Source organism: Cherax quadricarinatus, chromosome 43 (genome assembly GCF_038502225.1).
Source record: "Cherax quadricarinatus isolate ZL_2023a chromosome 43, ASM3850222v1, whole genome shotgun sequence".
Classification (NCBI taxonomy): domain Eukaryota; kingdom Metazoa; phylum Arthropoda; class Malacostraca; order Decapoda; family Parastacidae; genus Cherax; species Cherax quadricarinatus.
Window position 1 is genome coordinate 11,195,811 of NC_091334.1, and position 23,955 is coordinate 11,219,765.

Here is a 23,955-nt window from a genome sequence, read left to right on the forward strand (position 1 = left end):
TCACTCCTCTTTCCTCCTGCCCCCACCCTCCTATAACCACAAACTTCTGCCCCACATTCTAATACTGCATTTTTAAAACTATTCCAACCCTCTTCAACCCCCCCACTACTCATCTTTGCACTAGCCCACCTTTCTGCCAATAGTCGCTTATATCTCACCCGAACTTCCTCCTCCCTTAGTTTATACACTTTCACCTCCCTCTTACTTGTTGTTGCCACCTTCCTCTTTTCCCATCTACCTCTTACTCTAACTGTAGCTACAACTAAATAATGATCCGACATATCAGTTGCCCCTCTATATATAATATATAATATAATATAATATATAATATATAATATAATATATAATATATAATATATAATATAATATATAATATAATATATAATATAATATATAATATATAATATAATATATAATATAATATATAATATAATTCATAATTCCTTAAGACTTGGTGCTCTTTCTACTTTCCATTATTACAGCACATTAAAATATTAATGCTAAACCCATATGGGTCATACAACTCTGCAATGTGGTGATGTTTAAGAGTAGAGTGAAGTTGGAGGTTAGGAAGAGTGCAAAATTAATATCAAAGTGCAATAAGTTTAGTTTTTGTTAAAAAGTCCGAGAGCTAGTCTGTGTTTAGAGTGCAACTTTCGACAATGAGGTTAATTTGGGTAGCAAGTTAGGTTTAAGATGTGCACATGCATTTCAGGCATATGCCTAAAATGCATGTGCATGATATTTATTTATTTTTTGTGCTCAACAATATTTATATATGAATGATGGTAAAAGTGTTGAACAATGATGAAAGTTTTTTTCTTTCTTTTTGGGTCACCCTGCCTCAGTGGGAAACGGCCGACATATTAACCATTAAACTGCCCAAGCAGATCTACATTCACATGTGTAGTGCTCCAAAAGTAGATCTACGTTTTTTTTACATATTTTCAAATATAACAAACAAAAAAGTAGATCAAAGTTTTTCTTCGTTTTCAAATGTTAAAAAAAAAAAAAAAAAAAATCTACTTTTTTTACATACTTTCAAATGTTGAAAAAACGTATATATACGTTTGGACTGTTTATGGGTTAAAAATAAAAACTTATTACATGTAAACTACATTTTTATACTGAACAAATAAAATTTATGTGCATGTTTGTTTGAAGTGACTCTACAACCATCTTTACAACACTTATGTTGTACCTTTTTGTTTTGCATATTTTTAACCCTTTACAGTTCAACATTTTGTGCTTCTTTATGCAAATATTCTGACTAATCCAGTGAAACAGAATTGAATCTCACAGATAAGGGCAATGCTAGTTTCTAACTCTGGTCATTATCAATACTCTATTTCACACCTTTATGTAACATAGCAAGAAATGTAAATAAAAGGTGAAAGAAAAGGAGCCCATCAATGAGTAATAATAGAGGACTTACACCAAGTAACAAGAGGAAATGTATATCGTTCATAATTGGAAAATTTAAGGCTTAATCATTAAAATTACCTAGTGCATCCAATACAATGCTACTAACTTAGCAAGTTTTCTGTAAAGCAAAAGTTAAAAAGACAAATTACCTGAAGAGTGTGGCACTATCTTGAAAATCATCAGTAATATCGAGTAAAGATGACCCAGACACAGACGGCATATCTGCATCAATTTTTCTCTTTCGAGAAAGGCGAGTGCCTCTACCAGCACTCATTTTAGGCTTAAAAATTTATTTCCTCTTTATTTACAGAAAAATTTATGTTCCTATATAGTATACATGTACTAACAATTTGTTTCTCTAGAAAATGAAAACTGGAGGAATTCTAAACATACAGGAAATGCATAAGTAATGCTGATCAATAGAAGTTTCATTACAAATAAAATATGTAAATTACCAAATGGCTTCTTGTACAATCAATTCTTTACATAGTACAATATAATTCATTCCATTACAAATGAAATGCATATCTCTTTGTATATACATGTACAAAATTTTTAAAATAATGCTGCAGGAAATCCATAACCAAAATAAATTACTTTCATATACCTGTACTCTGTACAAACTGAGGAATTACATATTTTTACTATCATTAAATCCATTAATGTTCTAACATTGACAAAATTGGTTTCCTTCATACAGTACAGCATATATCAATGATAACTATGCAGAACTTCAATAAATTCATGAGTATTATTCTAATATTTAGGTAAATTAATATTGTTAGAACTCCTTTCACATCCTAATAAGCCCTTCAGTAAAATTATAAAAAAATTATTTTCAGTTTTCAAGTAAAAAGTAATGTTGTGAGATGTAATACTGAAGAGGTGTTCAAGGAATATTCCCTTCTTCTCGGTCCTTTATTTCTTTTCTTATGGAAGCAGAAGATCTTGTTAGAGATTCAAGCATCAGCACTTTGCGACTGATGATAGCCTCATCATCATCCAAAGCTCCGTCTTTGATCTTCTGGACCAACACTTGTGAATGAGGCAGGTAACTGAGGAATAAAAAAAAGGGGGGGGATTGTTTAAAGTAAATTTAACTTAATTTTATTCACAGTGAATACTAATTTTTAATGTTCAGAGGTTTACATTTTAAGTGTGGTATTATTTTTAGCATTTTTACATTAAAAAATAAGCACTAAACCTGTATGAGTTACATAGCTAAGTATGATAACATGTTTTTACCTACACCAAGGAAGACCATGCAGTAATGTTTTTGTAATTTTTTCCAATGTTAAGTTTTTAATAGCAGAGAAGTTCCAATTTTCACTGAACATCACACTGTATTCTTTGGCCAACAGGAAACTCGGGTATACCTGGAGAGAGTTCCAGAGGTCAACGCCCCTGCGGCCCGGTCTGTGACCAGGCTTCAAAATTTGTCTTGAATGGATGCTAGGCATAACCCACCATACTAGTAATTCTAACATTATCTGTAATTAACAATTCACTACAATAACTTGATTTTGTAGAAAGCTGAAAAAATGTATCTGCACACTATTACACTTTTTGAGAAGTTTGAGATAGAAGTGTTGGAAACTTGTATGTATATAAATACTATTCACAATGAATATTAACACAAAACTGGGATGCTGAATGTAGTAGTGATTTCTCTGCACACAAAGGAAAGTGTGGATGAGATTAAACTAAGTATAGAGACAAGTTACAAGATTGGCTCAAAAGTGATGCATGGCTAAATACATATTTTCTCTATCTCCCAAAATAACAATCTGCACAAGAAACATTAATTCCATGGTGCAAAAAGCTTGTATGTATTGGAAAATGTAAGCTAATGCCTGAGTTCTGCACAGTAGTAGTAAATTATAGGCCAAAATATCTCAACAAAACAACAAACTCATTACTGCACATTTCAAACTAAAATAAATAGCTGAAGTTCGCCAAGTGAGAGTCGTATACTTTTAGCAGCACAATTATAATAATAATTATAATGTTATTTATTTCTACAAGTACGATACAACTTATAAAACCTAGCTGACATCAATGACATGCAAAATAGATGGTGTCCTGTGGCCTGGTAAGCAACACTTGTGTGTGGGGCTCGATCCCTGGCAAGAGTGAAAACACTGGGCATGTTTCCTTACACCTACTGTCCTCGTTCACCTAGCAAGTAAGTAGGTACCTGGGTGTTAGTTGACTGGTGTGGATGGCATCCTGGGGGGACAAGATTAAGGACCACAATGGCCTTTCTTGGGTTATCCTGGGTGGCTAACCCTCCGGGGTTAAAAAAAAAAAAATTGAACAATATCTTATCTTAAAATCCCTGGTTATTATTATTATTATAATCAAAAAGAAGCGCTAAGCCACAAGGGCTATACAGCAAAATCCCTGGTTATGCAGAGTATTTCAGGCAACTTAGGTTAATCTTGTCCCCAGGATGTGACCCACACTAGACGGCTAACACCCAGGTACCTATTTACTGCTATGTGAATAGTGTCAGCAGGTGTGAGGAAAAAGTGCCCTGGAGAGCGAAACGTTGCCACAATAAAATGTCTCATTAGTTCAACCAGTGTCCTTTTACCTAACATTTTGTAGGTAATTCTATCATTATTACAATTATTATTGCCAGGCAATTTTGATAAATTATGATAATTCAATACCCAAATACTACACACTTCAATTTCCTGAGATATTACATATTATATAGTAATATTCTACATTTTAAAACCCAATCAAATAGTTATAATAATAAGTTATAATAATCCGACACGCCCAAATACTACGCATTTCCCTTTCATAAGATTTTATTTTTAAATTCTAATATACTACATGAATTCATTCAGAGTTGTAATATTATACCAACAAGAGCAAAAACAACGTATTTACTCACTGAAAACCAATGCCAATCAGTCCAGATACTGCAAGAACTGCAAGAGAAACACGATGTCTGAAAGCTCGAAATTTTGTTCCTTTTGCACGACGATTATAATATGGATCCTCAGTGGTCATGTTAACAGCTGGTATTTTTTCACTCAGTATATGACCAATGTTCAGTATTATATAAAATACTGTGATATACTTCTTGGCGTGCAATGTTCCAGATGGTGCTGGGGTTGTAAGAGCACTGACAGCTTCACCCGTGTCCACCACCACTTCAACTGAAGTACAGAGAAGTAACCTTATTCACGTATACACAAATAGTTACATAATCATACATAGCAGCATATGTATAAAGTACCTAGGATAACCCATAGAGTGACTTATTTCCATTGGTGTCCTCACATAAATAGTTACGCAAATTATCATACGTAAGTAATGTGTGTGTAAATTACCTAGGATAACCCTAAAAATTCAGTTATTTATTTCCATTGGGGTTCTTGATTATTATTATAATAAAAAAGAAGCGCTAAACCACAAGGGCTATACAGCGGTGCAGGGCAGGGAAGGAAGCGAGGGTATTGGGCGGCCAGAAGGGGGAAGGGATGATTTTTTTTTTTTTTTTTTGACTAGAGTAGTAATAAGGATAAGGCTGCTGTAATGTGCCAGTCCCAAAAGAACTGACACGTATCTCAGAAAAATTTTGTGTTGATACCAACGTGCCAATCTAATTACTTAAAAACGAGATCCTAAGGGCTCGGTATCCTGGCTTTCAAGGAAATTTTAAACCCAGTGAACATAACCATCAGGCTTAGAAATGTAACCCTGGAAACCACACTTATATCTCACTGTGACAAACATTTATTTATTTATTTATTTATTTATTTTCAATTTGTGCACACATACAGAGGTACAAAAAAATACAGATAAGAGCAGTATGCCAAAGCCACTTATACTATGCATAGCATTCTCGTGAAACATGGCGTACCATCCATACCTAATTCTCACTACCTTCCTCTTACACACTACATCAGTTCCAGATAAAACCAAAAACAACCCCCCCCCTTTACATCCCCCCATAAGGAGACCACTCCTTTGTCCATCCTCAGGGACCCCGCCTAAGGGAACCCACAGTGAGGTTTCTATAACCTTCCGGGAAACTTTTTTCCCAAGACGCCTGGTGGCTAAAGCTCCCGATTCACACACGGAGGGCCCGGGTTCGATTCCCGGCGGGTGGAAACATTTCGACACGTTTCCTTACACATATTGTCCTGTTCACCTAGCAGCAAATAGGTACCTGGGTGTTAGTCGACTGGTGTGGGTCGCATCCTGGGGGACAAGATTAAGGACCCCAATGGAAATAAGTTAGACAGTCCTCGATGACGCACTGACTTTCTTGGGTTATCCTGGGTGGCTAACCCTCCGGGGTTAAAAATCCGAACGAAATCTTATCTTATCTTATCTTACCAACTTATTCCTACACTTCGTCCTATAGAATCTAGCCGCCAACGCTTTTATCTTCATATCACCCCTTAATCCCCTCATTCCCCATGAAATGTCCAGATAATCCACTATGATATACATTATAGCCCTTCCAACATCCCTAGGCACTCCCCTTACATCTAGTAGTAAAGCCCTTAAAAGCGGCAAACGACCCCCCCACCAACAGTCTGATAACCCCACCCATCCATGATCTCACCCCCTCCAAGGAGGTACAAAAGAAGACCACATACATGAAACGCCGTTTCAACATCACCACAAAACTGACAAAAAGCCTCTTGCACAAACCCCATACTACGTAACACCTCCTTGGAAGCCAGAATCCCCATGATAAACCTATATACTAATTCTCTTACTCTAGCCGGTATCCGAACCTTACTAAAATCTTTCCAAATAACCCCCCAATCATACGTTGGATACACGGCTACCCCTTGCATAATTCCTTGACCTTTCACTACCCTCACCAACCGTTTCACTTTGATTTTATCCACCTGTTGCACTGTCAATAAAAATCTCAACATATCTTCACAAACCCTCAATTCCTTCCCACTCCACCATTTACGTGCCTCCTCCATAACTCTTCCTACTTTAGCGCCCCTCACACCCCCTTCCCTCATATACCTCCACTTGATATATACAGCCATTACTCTCAGTCCTAAAGGCAACAAACCTAAACCCCCTCTCCGAACATCCGTCATAACTACCTCCTTACTTAACCATGCCCTCCCAAATCCCCACACAAACTTCAGCACCCTCCTCTGCATTTCCACAATATCTCGTACCTCTAAGGGAAAAACCTCTGCCACCCCCCATACCTTGCTATAGACAAGTGAATTTACCACCACTACCCTCTGATGTAAAGCTAAGTCCCTCACACTTAAACCTCCTAGTCTACTTAAAACCTTACCCGTGACAGACTCCGAATTTACCCTTCTGCATGCCTGCACTTCCGCCAAATACCATATCCCACATACCTTGATTCTGTCAACCACTGTCCTTCCTAACCCCATCCCCAAGCCCCCCCCTATCCAATTACCGACCTCTAGTAACCTTGATTTCACCGTATTAACTCTCATTCCGGTATTCATACCAAACATCTGAATCACTCTACCCACCCTCCTTAACTCCTCCTTACCCCTTAGCAAAACAGTAGTATCATCCACATACCCAACGATGCCCCCTTTGCACCCCCCTTCCATCTCCTGATTGTTCATTACCCTCTCAACAGACTCATAAAAAGGATTCTGCACACACGCAAAGAGCAGCTGTGACATCGGACAGCCCTGCCTCAAACCTCTCTCCATTGGTACACTTTCACCCAACCTCCCATTGACCTGTACCCTCACCTCTGCCCCATCATACAGGGTGTTCACCCACCTCACTACCCCCTCCCAAAACCCCAACCTCTCTAAGCAAACCCCTAAGAAATCTCTGTCCACGCAATCATGAGCATTCACCCAATTTAAACCTAGTATTCCCCCTCCCGTACATCTCTAGAAAATCCCTAATCAAACCATGTCCATCCCTCATCCTTCTTCCCGGAATTCCCAACTGTCCCCTATGTAACACTAAACCCAACACTTTCCTCATTCTGTTGCCCAAAACCTTAGCAAAAATCTTGTAATCCGAGCACATTAAAGTAATCGCACGGTAATCATTCAAAACTCGGCATTCCTTCTTTTTGGGCACTAAAACCGTGACACCCGTTCTTTGTGATTTCCCCATCCTCCCACTACTTAACATACAACTCAAAACCCCCACCAGACAATGCCGTACACTCCCCCAATAATACCTATAAAAATCGTTTGGTATTCCGTCTATGCCTGGGGTTTTACCCTGGCACATCCCAAAAACTGCCTCCTCCACCTCCTCTACATTAATACTACCCTCGATTCTGTCACTGTCCTGCTCACTTAATACCCTATTAAACCCTTCATCCCCAAACCGTCCCTCACCCACTCCCCCGCCAACCCTCCTCCACTTCTCCCTAAACCAAAAATCTGCATACAAACTAATATTTTCCTTGGTGGATAGGCCTTGACCCTCCTCAAAGCCACCCCCCCTGTACCTGCCTCAATATACGCCAAGGTGGTCTTCGCCTGCCGTTCCTTAAACCTCCTTAATACAAAACCCGATGGCCTATCTCCCCTTATGACATCCTCCAACCCTGCCCTAACTCGAATTGCCTCAAATTTTTCATTGTGAATTTCCGCCAACCTATTTTGCAAATGTTCCATGTCCTCACTCCGCCCCACCCATTCCTCTGCATAACAGTCATTTAACTGACCCTCAATATAATTTTGTAGGCCATAGCTCCACCTCGCCATCTCCTTACCCCGTACTTTAAAAAATTTCGCAATTTCAACTTTAGCCCTCATTTCCCACCAATCCAGCAAATCCATTTCCATATTCCTAGTCTCCCAAAAGGATTTCCACCAATCTTCAAACCCCGTAGGGTCACCCTCGTCCCTAAGTAGCCTCACATTTAATTTCCAGTATCCTGCATAAACTCTCACTATGCCATCTACCCTCAAATCTGCTATAACAGCACGATGATCAGAAAAACCCACATCGATAGTCCTCACCCTCTCCACACCTATGCCCTGCCTAACATAAATCCTATCTAACCGTGCCTCATATCCCCTACGAATAAAAGTGTGCTCTACTCCATATCCCTTACTTCCCACCACATCTACCACTCCAACATCTCGCAAAACATCCCGCAGAACCCCCAAAACACAACCCGCCCCCCTCGGAACCACATCACCCTTCCTAATGACACAATTCCAATCCCCACCAATCACCGTAAAAGCAGGCAAACCTCTCAAGTGATATACCATAACCTCGCGTACAAAATCCACCTTCACTCTAGCGTTACTAGTTGCTGGCATGTACACACCTACAAAACTAACCCTCCTGGCCCCCCAAAACCCATCCACCCTGACAACCCTCCCACCCCCCCCTCCTCCCAACCCAGGATACACAAAGGACTGGTCTCCTTTACCGCCACAGCCACACCTCCTTTCAACCTCAAAACATCACATGTAAACAACCTATAACCTTTCAACAACAACTCACATCCTAACCTATGGTTATGTTCCTGCAAAAAACAGACATCAATACTATATCTCCTCAAAACCCACTCTAACCATACCCTCTTGACCTCGGTTTTAAGACCGTTTACATTGAAAGTTACACACCCGAATTTTACAAGAATGGCGGCTTACCCCTGTGCCGCTGAGGCTTACTTGGTCCTCCTTTCATAGGTCTCGGTTCTTCTCTATCAATCCCTCGTTCCTGCCCTCCAACCCCTCCCTGTCACTTGCCACCTAGCTTCCCATTGCCCCCCCCCCTCCTCCCGGACTTGCCTTTGCTACCACAGCTGCCCACATCTTCTTCCCAGGCCTCTGCGCTGGTGTGAGGACTTCGTCCATGTCTGATGCCCCCGCTGATCTCTTGCGGGAGCTACCCTCTACAGCAAATAATAGAGCCTACTAGACTGGAGAATACACTAGACCTCATCTTCACTAACAATGATGATCTGATAAGAAATGTCACCATATCAAAAACAATATACTCAGATCACAACATAATTGAGGTTCAGACATGTATGCGTGGAGCCTCAGACCGACAAAATGAGACTAGTCACGAGGGAGCATTCACCAAATTCAACTTCAATAACAAAAACATAAAGTGGGACCAAGTAAACCAAGTCCTAACCGATATAAGCTGGGAAGATATACTAAGCAACACAGACCCAAACTTATGCCTAGAACAGATTAACTCGGTGGCACTCGATGTATGCACAAGGCTTATTCCTCTAAGAAAAAGGAGGAGTAGATGTAAAGTAGAAAGAGACAGGCGCTCCCTTTACAGGCGACGGAAAAGAATAACAGAGCGGCTAAAAGAGGTCAATATATCAGAAATGCGCAGGGAGACACTGGTCAGAGAAATAGCAAGCATCGAACTTAAGCTAAAAGAATCCTTTAGGAGTCAGGAATCGCGGGAAGAACTAAAAGCCATAAATGAAATCGAAAGAAACCCAAAGTATTTCTTCTCCTATGCCAAATCAAAATCGAGAACAACGTCCAGTATTGGGCCCCTACTTAAACAAGATGGGTCCTACACAGATGACAGCAAGGAAATGAGTGAGCTACTCAAGTCCCAATATGACTCAGTTTTTAGCAAGCCGCTAACCAGACTGAGAGTCGAAGATCAAAATGAATTTTTTATGAGAGAGCCACAAAATTTGATTAACACAAGCCTATCCGATGTTATCCTGACGCCAAATGACTTCGAACAGGCGATAAATGACATGCCCATGCACTCTGCCCCAGGGCCAGACTCATGGAACTCTGTGTTCATCAAGAACTGCAAGAAGCCCCTATCACGAGCCTTTTCCATCCTATGGAGAGGGAGCATGGACACGGGGGTCGTCCCTCAGTTACTAAAAACAACAGACATAGCCCCACTCCACAAAGGGGGCAGTAAAGCAACAGCAAAGAACTACAGACCAATAGCACTAACATCCCATATCATAAAAATCTTTGAAAGGGTCCTAAGAAGCAAGATCACCACCCATCTAGAAACCCATCAGTTACACAACCCAGGGCAACATGGGTTTAGAACAGGTCGCTCCTGTCTGTCTCAACTACTGGATCACTACGACAAGGTCCTAAATGCACTAGAAGACAAAAAGAATGCAGATGTAATATATACAGACTTTGCAAAAGCCTTCGACAAGTGTGACCATGGCGTAATAGCGCACAAAATGCGCGCTAAAGGAATAACAGGAAAAGTTGGTCGATGGATCTATAATTTCCTCACTAACAGAACACAGAGAGTAGTCGTCAACAGAGTAAAGTCCGAGGCAGCTACGGTGAAAAGCTCTGTTCCACAAGGCACAGTACTAGCTCCCATCTTGTTCCTCATCCTCATATCCGACATAGACAAGGATGTCAGCCACAGCACCGTGTCTTCCTTTGCAGATGACACCCGAATCTGCATGACAGTGTCTTCCATTGCAGACACTGCAAGGCTCCAGGCGGACATCAACCAAATCTTTCAGTGGGCTGCAGAAAACAATATGAAGTTCAACGATGAGAAATTTCAATTACTCAGATATGGTAAACATGAGGAAATTAAATCTTCATCAGAGTACAAAACAAATTCTGGCCACAAAATAGAGCGAAACACCAACGTCAAAGACCTGGGAGTGATTATGTCGGAGGATCTCACCTTCAAGGACCATAACATTGTATCAATCGCATCTGCTAGAAAAATGACAGGATGGATAATGAGAACCTTCAAAACTAGGGAGGCCAAGCCCATGATGACACTCTTCAGGTCACTTGTTCTATCTAGGCTGGAATATTGCTGCACTCTAATAGCACCTTTCAAGGCAGGTGAAATTGCCGACCTAGAAAATGTACAGAGAACTTTCACGGCGCGCATAACGGAGATAAAACACCTCAATTACTGGGAGCGCTTGAGGTTTCTAAACCTGTATTCCCTGGAACGCAGGAGGGAGAGATACATGATTATATACACCTGGAAAATCCTAGAGGGACTAGTACCGAACTTGCACACGAAAATCACTCACTACGAAAGCAAAAGACTTGGCAGACGATGCACCATCCCCCCAATGAAAAGCAGGGGTGTCACTAGCACGTTAAGAGACCATACAATAAGTGTCAGGGGACCGAGACTGTTCAACTGCCTCCCAGCACACATAAGGGGGATTACCAACAGACCCCTGGCAGTCTTCAAGCTGGCACTGGACAAGCACCTAAAGGCAGTTCCTGATCAGCCGGGCTGTGGCTCGTACGTTGGTTTGCGTGCAGCCAGCAGCAACAGCCTGGTTGATCAGGCGCTGATCCACCAGGAGGCCTGGTCACAGACCGGGCCGCGGGGGCGTTGACCCCCGAAACTCTCTCCAGGTAAACTCCAGGTAAACACACATTTCTTCTGCAACCACATCTTCTTGATGGACCTCCACCACCACATTGTTCTCCTTTCGAACCTCACTCAAGTCTTCCTTACCCTGCTTCTGTTCATCCATCACCTTATCATCACCTGACCTCACATCACTTTCCACACCATGCTCCGACTCTTCCAAAAAATCCTTCAGCACAGCCTCCAAAATCCCGTCCTGAGCTGACTCTGCAGTATCTAACGGTCTGTCTGACAGCGATATTCCCTCCCCCCCCCGTTTCCACTGGTAGTGTAACACACGTCTCCAAAACCACCTCTGCCCTGTCGACCTCCTCACTCCATAGGCCTGTACCCCGGCTTTCCACTTCACCCGTCATAACGTCCGTGGCTTCTAATGGCGTATCCACAGAAGCTGTCTCCTGACGCCTAGGGCCCTGTCTCCTGGGGCATTGTGCCACCATGTGGTCATAAGAGTCACATAAACGGCACGTCTTCCTCTGCCCCGCATAGTGTACAAAAACCTGTGTTCTATGGTTATGCAATGTAACATATGATGGTATCGGCCTCCTCAGGGTCATTTTCAGTGTGAAGGATCCTTCCGGCATCCCCTCATAAGGGCCGTCCCTCCACATTCCCATGCTCGTCGAGTGTACAGTCCCATAACCACTGAACACATCTTGTAGGCTGTTGCCTCAAAAGGTACATTCCTTACCTTCACCCAAGTAAAATACTTAGACACATCATGCAAGCATACTTCCACTGCTGTATTGATACTCATCCACCTTTCTTGAAATTCGTCGACGATGGTAGAATAGAAGTCAGCCCTCATGAACTTCACGAAGACCCTTGACATACCATTCAGTGCCACACCATACAGCTCTTCATTGGGGATGCCATAACAGTCCCTGATAATGCTTGGCAGGAGAACGTTCATCGTGGCGTTGCTTAAAGATCCTCTAACCAGCTCAATGCAGACAGTATTTATGCGCCGGTACAGTCGGTCCGCCATCTTGGTGCTAATGCTATGTTTTCCTCACCAGGTGGCGTGCAAGAGAACCTGTAGAAGCGTCCTCTCTCCCCGCAGGTCGAGAGACGAATGCTGAAGGGATGATTAGTAGGTTACAGAAAACAGCGGGGCAGGGGATAGTGCCGGGGTAGAGGGTAGCAAGACATTGAGGTAGAAAGGGCTGAGGGGAGTGCTAAAGGTATCATCATCAGAGTTTGTGCAATAAGTTAGTTGTCAAAAAGTCAATGAGAGAGTCCGGATGAAAGGTGGGTCCATCAGCAAGAAGGGAAGGTAGAGCAGCAGCAGAGCGAAGACGACATTGGAGGTAAATTCTGCGTGCTCGTTGATAAAGTGGGCAGTCTAACAGAATGTACATTAAAATGGTATAAAATACCGACAGGTTGTTAGGTAAGACACATATGCAACAGTTAGGTATCTTTATTACGAAACGTTTCGCCTACACAGTAGGCTTCTTCAGTCGAGTACAGAAAAGTTGATAGAAGCAGAAGAGACTTGAAGACGATGTAATCAGTCCATCACCCTTAAAGTTTTGAGGTGGTCAGTCCCTCAGTCTGGAGAAGAGCATTGTTCCGAAGTCTGAAACAATATGAAGTTGAAGTGACAGGATGGAGCCTTATATAGCGCCAGGAGGTGAGACGTAGGTCACTAGTAGAACGCAGATGTTGGGAGGTCAGGTCCCTCTCAAATCCAGCCGTTCTCACTAGTAGAGTTTGTCGAAGTTGATTTCAGGTCTGTACAAAGATACCCTTGTGTTGCAGTGTCTGACAGAATGAACATTAAAATGGTGGCTGACCGATACTGGAACCTGACAATTCTCACAGAGAGAAGCAGGGCGAAGTTGATTTCAGGTCTGTACAAAGATACCCTTGTGTTGCAGTGTCTGACAGAATGAACATTAAAATGGTGGCTGACCGATACTGGAACCTGACAATTCTCACAGAGAGAAGCAGGGCGCCTCTCCATGAGATATCCATGAGTAAGATGAGTATGGCCAATGCGAAGGCGGGAGAGAGTAGTCTCCCAACCTCGACACTGATGACAAGAAGACGACCAGTAACCTAGACTCGGTTTAATAGACTGAAGTTTGTTACCGAGCAGAGTTGACCAATGTTGTTGCCAACAGGTGTGAAGGTGGGTAGCTATTACAGCAAAATAGTCCGTAAATGGAACACCTATATGAAACCGGTAGGTCATGTACTGCTGACCGCGCAGCAGTGTCTGCCTGTTCATTGCCCTGTATGTCAACATGACCAGAGACCCAACAAAAAACAATATCTTTATGCTTGGTAGAGATGCAGCGTAGCCAAAGTTGGATACGGAGGATTAGGGGATGAGGTGTATCAAATTTTCGTATAGCCTGTAAAGCATTAAGGGAGTCTGAGACAACCACAAATGATGACACAGGCATAGATGCGATATGAATAAGTGTTGAAAGAATGGCATACAATTCAGCAGTAAAATTGCTAGCCGAAGATAGTAAATGCCCTCGCAGGATGCTGTCCCGAAACACTGCTGCGAATCCGACGCTGTCAGAAGACTTAGAGCCATCTGTGTATACTGCGATGGCATGAGAATGAGAGTGGAAGTGGTCAAGAAAAAGAGAGCGGGAAGCTACCGTAGGCAGTTGGGCTTTCGAGCAAGGGAGTGAGAAAGAACAGACTCGAACAGCTGGAACTTCCCAGGGGTAGGGAAAAGTGAGATGCTACATGAACATATGAAGGTGGTAACTGAAGGGAAGACAAGAGCGAATGTAGGCGAAGAGAGAAGGGACGGAGCAAACAGGGGCGGCGAACAAGTAATGTCTACTAGTATCAGTGACCATTTTATAAATGGAATTATTATTATAATCAAAAAGAAGCGCTAAACCACAAGGGCTATACAGCGCTGCAGGGTAGGAAGGAAGCGAGGGCATCAGGTGGCAAAAGGGAGATGGATGAGTAATAGGTTACGGATAACAACGGGGCAGTGGATGGTGAAAGGGTAAAGGGCAGCAAGAGACTGAACTAGAAAGGGCTGAGGGGAGTGCGAAAGGTATCATCATCAGAGTTTGTGGAGTAAATCAGTTATTGTCAAGAAGTCAATGAGAGAGTCAGGATTAAAGGAGGGTCCATCTGCAAGAAGGGAAGGTAAAGAGAGAGTAGTAGAACGAAGACGACGTTGGAGGTAAATTCTGTGTGCTCGTTGATAGAGAGGGCAGTTTAACAGAATGTGGCTAATCGATACTGGAACTTGACACTGCTCACAGAGAGGAACAGGGTGCCTCTCCATGAGATACCCATGAGTAAGATGAGTGTGGCCAATGCGAAGGCGGGAGAGAGTGGTCTCCCAACCTTGGCACTGATAACAAGAAGACGGCCAGTAACCTATGCTCGGTTTAATAGAATGAAGTTTGTTACCGAGCAGAGTTGACCAACGTTGTTGCCAACGGGTGTGAAGATGGGTAGTTATTGCTGCAAAATAGTCCAGAAATGGAACACCTCTATAGGAAATTGGTAGGTCATGTACTGCTGACCGCGCAGCAGTGTCTGTCTGTTCATTGCCCTGTACGTCGACATGACCAGGGACCCAACAAAAAATAATATCTTTATGCTTGGTAGAGATACGGCGTAGCCAAAGTTGGATACGGAGAACTAGGGGGTGAGATGTATCAAATTTTCGTATAGCCTGTAGAGCACTAAGGGAGTCTGAGACTACCACAAATGATGACACAGGCATAGATGCGATACGAATAAGTGCTGCAAGAATGGCATACAATTCAGCAGTAAAAATGCTAGCCGAAGATAGTAAATGCCCCCGCACGACGCTGTCCGGAAACACTGCTGCGAATCCGATGCTGTCAGAAGACTTAGAGCCATCTGTGTATACTGCGATGGCATGAGAATGAGAGTGGAAGTGGTCAAGAAAAAGAGAGCGGGAAGCTACCGTAGGCAGTTGGGCTTTCGAGCAAGGGAGTGAGAAAGAACAGACTCGAACAGCTGGAACTTCCCAGGGGTAGGGAAAAGTGAGATGCTACATGAACATATAAAGGTGGTAACTGAAGGGAAGGCAAGAGCGAATGTAGGCGAAGAGAGAAGGGATGGAGCAAACAGGGGCGGCGAACAAGTAATGTCTACTAGTATCAGTGACCATTTTATAAATGGAAGGTTTGCGGAGATCGTGAGAGCGTACATAGTAGCGAAGGCAATGGTCATCACGGCGATCAGACAAGGATGGAACATTCGCTTCTGCATAGAGGCTCTCAACAGGGAAAGAGCGAAAAGCACCAAGGCATAAACATAATCCTTGGTGATGGATAGGGTTAAGGCTAGAGAGAGTAGCAGGAGAGGCCGCTGAATAGATCTTATCACCATAATCGAGTTTCGATAAAATGAGGGCTCAATGTAGGCGAAGGAGAGTTCGACGATCAGCTCCCCATGAAAGATGAGCAAGGGTTTTAAGAAGGTTCAGCCGGCTGTGACAAGCTGCCTTCAGAGAGGTAATGTGGGGTTTCCAGGATAACCTACAGTCAAAGAGAAGGCCTAGAAACCTGACTGTATCACGTTCAGGGATACGGGAGCCATAGAGGTACAAAGGATTGTAATAAAGATGGTAGAATTACCGACAATATGTAAAGTAAAAGGACACAAGTGCAACTAATGTGACATTTTATTGTGGCAACGTTTCGCTCTCCAGGAGCTTTATCAAGCCATTACAAACAATACATGGACACAGAGGGTATATATAGGCTCAGAGTGAGGTGCAATACTAGTGAGGTACCATTTCGATGTTCACTAGTGGTGGTAGTAGTAGTAGTGGTAGTAGTGACAAAAGTAATACAATATGGTAGAGCAATTAATTCGTATATGAGGAAAAGGATATAAAAGCTATTACTTGGGTAATATAAAAATAGGTTGGACAAATATAGACTGGAAAGAGGCAGCTTGTTTCAGTGTTCACTCCTTGTATGTGCTTGTGTAGTATAACAGGAGAGACTATGTGATGGCAGGGTTTACTGTTTTCAGGAGGATTCTTGCTAAGACTTCGGAGATGGTGAAACTGCCGTTGTTTTGTTTAATTGTATTCGAAACAGCGATCAGTGCTGATTCGAGGCATTTGCGTCTACGGAAATTAGTTTCTTTGATCACTAATTGGGCGTCTCTGAATTTCATGAGATGATTGGTGGAATTTCGGTGTTGTACACAGGCGTTGTTCAAGTTATCGTTTCTACATGCGTAAATGTGTTCATTGAGGCGGGTGTCGAGGTTTCTTGCTGTTTCACCTACGTAAATCTTGTCACAGCCTCCACAGGGTATAGTGTAAACTCCTGCATTGACTGGTTCGTGATGCTTGGATTTTGTCAAGGACCATAACATTGTATCAATCGCATCTGCTAGAAAAATGACAGGATGGATAATGAGAACCTTCAAAACTAGGGAGGCCAAGCCCATGATGACATTCTTCAGGTCACTTGTTCTATCTAGGCTGGAATATTGCTGCACACTAACAGCACCTTTCAAGGCAGGTGAAATTGCCGACCTAGAAAATGTACAGAGAACTTTCACGGCGCGCATAACGGAGATAAAACACCTCAATTACTGGGAGCGCTTGAGGTTCCTAAACCTGTATTCCCTGGAACGCAGGAGGGAGAGATACATGATTATATACACCTGGAAAATCCTAGAGGGACTAGTACCGAACTTGCACACGAAAATCACTCATTACGAAAGCAAAAGACTTGGCAGACGATGCACCATCCCCCCAATGAAAAGCAGGGGTGTCACTAGCACGTTAAGAGACCATACAATAAGTGTCAGGGGCCCGAGACTGTTCAACTGCCTCCCAGCACACATAAGGGGGATTACCAACAGACCCCTGGCAGTCTTCAAGCTGGTACTGGACAAGCACCTAAAGTCAGTTCCGGATCAGCCGGGCTGTGGCTCGTATGTTGGTTTGCGTGCAGTCAGCAGCAACAGCCTGGTTGATCAGGCTCTGATCCACCAGGAGGCCTGGTCTCAGACCGGGCCGCGGGGGCGTTGACCCCCGGAACTCTCTCCAGGTAAACTCCAGGTAGATCCTTTATTGAAGTGCTAGAAGCGATGGCGACTCTGGTGTTAGCTTGTGAAAGTACTTTTGAGACGTTCAGTGCAACCTGGCTGTTGGGAAGAATTATAACTTTGTTGGGAGTGGTGTTGGTGCGTAGAGAATTAATGATCTGAAGAGCTCTTTTCTTGCAGTCTTTGATGAAAAAAGAAGGAAGATGTAACTCAGTGAATGTTTGGTGAATGTATGTACATTCCTCGTCAAGAAACTCAGGACTACAAATTCGGTATGCTCTTAGGAAAAACCCGATGATGATGCCTCTTTTGGTCTTGGTGTCATGACTGGAATAGAAGTGTGTGAGATCATTTTTATTGGTGGGTTTCCGATAAACTTGAAATCTTAGGTTGTTGTCTACTTTGTGAATGAGGACGTCGAGGAAAGGTATCTTGTCATTGGACTCTTCTTCAAGTGTAAACTGGATCGCCGGTTCAACTGCGTTGAGCTTTGCCTGAAGATCCCGTACATCAAAACGTTTGGGAGTTATTACGAGGGCGTCGTCCACGTAACGTAACCAAGTGACGCTTGAAGGGATGATGTTGGCGAAGTGTTCGGACTCTAGGTGTTCCATGTATAAGTTGGCTAGGACGGCACTGATGGGGGACCCCATTCCCATGCCGTAGGTTTGTTTGTATTATTATTATAATCAAAAAGAAGCGCTAAGCCACAAGGGCTATACAGCGCAGGTTTGTTTGTAGAACTTGTTATTGAAAGAAAAACAGTTGAAATTAACACAGAGTTCAATCAAGTCAACAAAATCTCCGGGAGGTAGAGGAAGATTAAGGTCCTGATTGACTTTACGTCGTAGAACCTCGATTGCTTTTTTGGTAGGTACTTTTGTGAAGAGGGAAGTCACATCCAAACTGCTTAGTTTCTTGTTACGGATGGAGAGGTTACGGATGCGGTTGAGAAGGTCGCCTGAGTGTTTAAGATGAGCGGGGCTGATGGTTCTCAGAAGGCAGGAAAGATGTTTGGCAAGAACTCCGGCTAGTTTGTGTGGAGCACTGCCTATTCCTGACGTGATTGGTCTGAGAGGAATATTGTGTTTATGGGTCTTGGGTAAACCATACATGTGTGCTGGTTTAGGGTTGCTTGGTAACAAGTACAGAAGTTTCTTCCCTTCTCTAGTGCGTTTGAGTATTTGTCTGGTTTTGTATAGAAAATCTTTGGTGAGCGTCTCCCACTGTTGAGTGCTGATGGGTTCGTATGTAGATTGATCATTCAAAAGGTCCATCATTTTAGTGTTGTAGTCACTGGTGTTGAGTATGACGACTCCACCTCCTTTGTCGGCGGTGGTGACGATAATGTTGGGGTCGTTGGCTAGGTTCTTAAGGGCAGTGATGTATCGTCTAGGAAGATTAGAAGAAGGTTCACATAAAGCTGCAGTGAGAAGGCCCTGTATATAACCTTTCTGGAAGTTGCTGTCACTGTGTCTATGGTTCCTGGTAACTAGATTGAGTTGATAGTTAGGTTTGCGTATCTTGGTGGTAAATTTGAGTCCCAGACTCAGTGCTTGTTTCTCGTAGTCGGTTAAGGTGCGTGACAGTAAGTTGTTTATCAGGGATTCGCGTCCCATTTCCTTCCATCGACTGTTAGTGCAGAGGTACTGAAGTTTGCGATTGAGTTTGATCTTCTGTTGGAGGTTAGCTGTGGTGACGAGGAATGTACATACATTCACCAAACATTCACTGAGTTACATTTTCCTTCTTTTTTCATCAAAGACTGCAAGAAAAGAGCTCTTCAGATCATTAATTCTCCACGCACCAACACCACTCTTGTGGCATGCAAAGAGTACGTAACCTTTATTCGGCGCATGTACACACCCTCATTTACAGACTATCTCCCCCAACCAGCGAACCAGGTTGCTAAGAGTTGATGATGGGGCCCCGTCGTTCAACTAGTGACTAGGTTCTAGCCAATAAGAAGATGGTTTTGGCAATCGCAGAGGTTATGTGGGTACCGCTCTCCTGTCTGCCCTTGTCATTCCCATTCTAGAGCTGGTTGAAGCACGGTCTGCTATCTTGTGGCTTCTATTTCTGCCTTGCTTACCGTGGAGTGCACTATACTTATCACTGTACATAGTGTACATATTGCTGTTCTAAATTGGTGAAGGATAATATAAGTCTATACTTTTTCTGCTGTGTTCATTTTGCTCCCATTACACCCGGGATAACAGGCCATTTGGAATCCTGGGTTGTAATATGGGTAGCCTGTCCGAGAGCTGGAGCTGGACTTAGAGAAACGGTTGAGCTTAGGGTGAAGCTCGTAGCAGGAACATTGTGCAGCTTGCTGTCTGGCATTGCTTTACAAATTTTGCGTGTCAGTTGCTTTATGATCAGCCTTGCTATTGTGTTATCGTTCAACAGCTCGCTACTAGCTTGTTCGGTGTGCTCGCTTCGCTACGGTCAATCTTCTAGAACAGTGTAGCTGTCTGGCATTGCTTTACAAATTTTGCGTGTCAGTTGTTACTAGCCTGTTCGGTGTGGAGAATTTTGCAGTCGGCTTTGCTTGTATGCGTATTCTGCAATCGTACTGTGCATAGCTAAGCGTGTTCTGCAAATTAACGTGTTACGTTGGGGTATTCTGCAATCGTACTGTGCATAGCGAATAACTTATGCCACCTAGACGAGTCAGAAATCTGGTGTCGGCATATACTTTGCATAACCTACCTAAATTGTCCCTACAGCGTTGTTGGCAAATTGCTCGTTCCATTGGCATTAAATACAAACGCACTCTCACAGCTGCGCAACTGCGTTCACTGATTGCTGACAAACTTATAGAAGAAGAGATGGCACATCAGACTCCTCCCTCTACGGGAGCTAGGGCAAAAACTCCTATGTTCTCGCAGGAGGAAGATGATACACCTACGGAGCAAAATGGTCAGTATAGTGCAGCTAGGTTGTCTCAGGGTGAATCAGCGTCGTTGGCACTTGAGCAAACTAGGGAACAGAGAGCATTCGCAAGGGAAGAATATGATAGGGAAAGAGAAAGGAGGCAGTTTTCGCATTCTGTAAATAATTTGTTTACAGAAAGCAGTACAGTTTGTTCCCCGCTTCAATGAGGCCGAACCAGAGCAATTTTTCGAAAGCTTCGAAAATCAGCCTCGAGCCTTGAGGTGGCCGGAACAGCATTGGGCATCGTTGGTTCATACAGCATTATTGGGTAAGGCACAGGAATTTACGTCAATATTAAATGACGCTGAATTTTCTGATTATCAAGTAGTGAAGACCACAGTGTTGGGAGCATATACATGTATCCCAGCCAAATACAAGAACAATTTTAAACTAAGCAGGCGGCAGCTTGGTCAATCCCTAGTGGACTTTGTGAGACAGCAAACCAAAGCTTTTACCAGCTGGTATAAAGCAAGTGGTGTCTCTACCTTTGAGGAGCTGGTGCAGCTTATTCTGATAACCTGCTGGAGTCTGTGGGACCAGAGGTTCGAGTCTTTCTGCAGGATCGTGACTTAACCACTGCATTGGAGGCAGCCAGGTTGGCTGATACCTTCGAAACTAACCGCTCCTTGTCCGAGCGGTCCCGTCTCTTTTCAACAGCCTGGCATGAGCAGAGATCGTCAACCTTGGAGAATGAAGTGCCAGCCGGAGGGAGAACGTCTACGTCAGCCAACTAAGTCACCTGGTGAGCCACGCTTCTCAACATATGGTCCACCTGCGGAGAGGCAAACTACTCATGGTGCATCTCGACAACAGTATCCAGAGAGACACCAGCCAGAACGACACCATTTGCAACGTCAGCAGGGAGTAAAGGGCAAGCCTGTCGTCTGCTTCCTCTGCAACAAAGTAGGTCACATCAGTCTCAACTGCCCCCATAAACCCCAACCCATTGGGAAAATCTCTAATATCCCTAGTAACATGTCCCCTAGAGAAGTAGAAAAAGGTATGGCCCCTTATTATTGCAAGAGTCTAATTTCCCTTCAGGAAAACTCAAACAACTAAAGTAAAAGACCTTTAGAGATACTGGAGCATATTGCTCACTTGTAAGAGAAGGAATATTACCCCTTTCAGAGAATACTTCTTTGAATTCCTCTGTTTTATTGGAAGCATTTGGAGGAGCTATATATTGTTCCTTTGCATAAAATTTATGTACAGTGCAAATATTACACTGGGTACTTGACTGTAGGTGTCTCAAAAGGATTCCCCAGGTATTACTGGGTAATAACATTACTACTGTTAGTTCGTGTCCTGAACCTAGAATGATTAATTCTTCTCCGGTGTTGGCCATAACTCGGGCAACATCCCAAGGGTTGTCTGGAGAGAATGTTGACCTATCCTTGGACGACTCCGATCTCGGAATAGCCATGTTGTTTTATGAGGCACACCGGCCGGAGCCTCGTAAATCAAGTGAACAGACCCCGATCAAGCCTTCCTATTCCCAGGTTGCAGGATTGCCAGATGTGTCTGTTTCCATGCCCGAGGGACTGTCCTTCCGGGAGGAACAACGAAAGGACCCTTCTTTAAAATTCGCTTTTCAGGCAGCCATGGGTAAATCCTCTTTGGGTCATCCGGTCAAGTATGAAGTTAAAAACGATTATTTGATCTGCACAGAGACTGGTAAGGAGATAGAGGGCCGGCAATTGTATGACAGGTTAGTAGTTCCAACAAAGTATAGACCTCAAATATTAAATATAGCTCATAATACGTCATTAGGAGGTCACTTAGGAATTACAAAAACCTTGTATAGAATCACAAAAGAATTTTATTGGCCAAAATTAAAGAAAGATGTGAAGAATCATATTAGGTGTTGCCGAGAATGTCAGCAAGTTGGAAAAACTGGACAGTCCATTAAAACTGCACCTCTCCAACCTATACCTGCTGATGGAGAACCTTTTGCAGATTTAATTATAGATTGTGTAGGTCCACTACCTAGGTCAAAGTCTGGAAATCAGTATTTACGATTATGGATAAAGTAACCAGATACCCTGAAGCAATTCCCATGCGTAGTATTAATACTAAAGCTATTCTCAAAGCATTAACAAAATTCATTTCTTGTTTTGGCATTCCTAAAACTATTCAAAGTGATCAAGGTACTAACTTTACTGCCAAAGCATTTAGGGAAGTATTAACTAGGTTAGGGATAATCCACAACTTATCCACTGCCTATCATCCTCAGTCCCAAGGCGCCTTGGAAAGATTCCATCAGACATTAAAAACAATGAGAACTTTTTGTATGCACTTTCCTACAGACTGGGATGAATCACTACCTTTGTTGCTGTTCTCGGTACGAGAGACGGTGCAAGAGTCTACAGGGTATAGTCCATTTGAGCTGATCTTTGGGCACAATGTACGAGGTCCTCTTCGGGTGCTCAAAGGATGGATGGATGGGAGAAGACGTTAGCTCAACACTCTACAACCCGTCTTCAAGGTTGCAGGTGGCACGTCAGTTAGCCAAGGCTAACCTAAAGACAGCTCAAAGTAAGATGAAACAGAGGTATGACAGAAGTGCACAATTCCGCTCCTTCCATCCAGACAAGGTGTTGGTGCAGAAACCTATACCTGGCCACACCTTGAAAGCTAGATTTACGGGACCTATACAGATTGTAAGTAGATTATCTAATGTAAATTATGTGGTAGCTCCCATTGATAAGACCTCAAAAACTAAAACTTACCACATTAATCAATTAAAGTACTTCCATACACCAGATAAAGTCCCAGTAATGACTCTGTCCTCTACCTCTGAGGACGACTCTGACTCTTTGCACTCTTATCTCTGAAATTAATATTAAACTTTCAAATTCTGTCCTCCTCAAGGATCCTAGCCCTTTAATGGAGGGATTATCTGAAATGCAAGCAACAAATTTAACGGATTATTATTATTATTATAATCAAAAAGAAGCGCTAAGCCACAAGGACTATACAGCGCTGCAGGGCAGGAAGGAAGCGAGGGCATCAGGTGGCAAAAGGGAGATGGATGAGCAACAGGTTACGGATAACAGCGGGGCAGTGGATGGTGAAAGGGTAAAGGGCAGCAAGAGACTGAACCAGAAAGGGCTGAGGGGAGTGTGAAAAGTATCATCAGAGTTTGTGGAGTAAATCAGTCGTTGTCAAGAAGTCAATGAGAGAGTCAGGATTAAAGGAGGGTCCATC

The 23,955-nt window shown here is 43.1% G+C and overlaps 1 protein-coding gene across 2 annotated transcripts in view; it reads right to left on the reverse strand.

Annotated features, from left to right (window-relative positions):
* Positions 1-23,955, reverse strand: part of LOC128694257 (serine-rich adhesin for platelets) — a 109,262-nt gene that overhangs the window by 43,726 nt on the left and 41,581 nt on the right. For both annotated transcript variants that reach the window (XM_070093571.1, XM_053784281.2), the window contains exons 4-5: positions 4,331-4,598; positions 1,575-2,480 (exon numbers count right to left, since the gene is read on the reverse strand). In XM_070093571.1, the coding sequence (XP_069949672.1) occupies positions 1,575-1,699 (125 nt within the window). In that variant the 5' untranslated portion in view covers positions 1,700-2,480; positions 4,331-4,598. The remainder of the gene's footprint in view (positions 1-1,574; positions 2,481-4,330; positions 4,599-23,955) is intronic.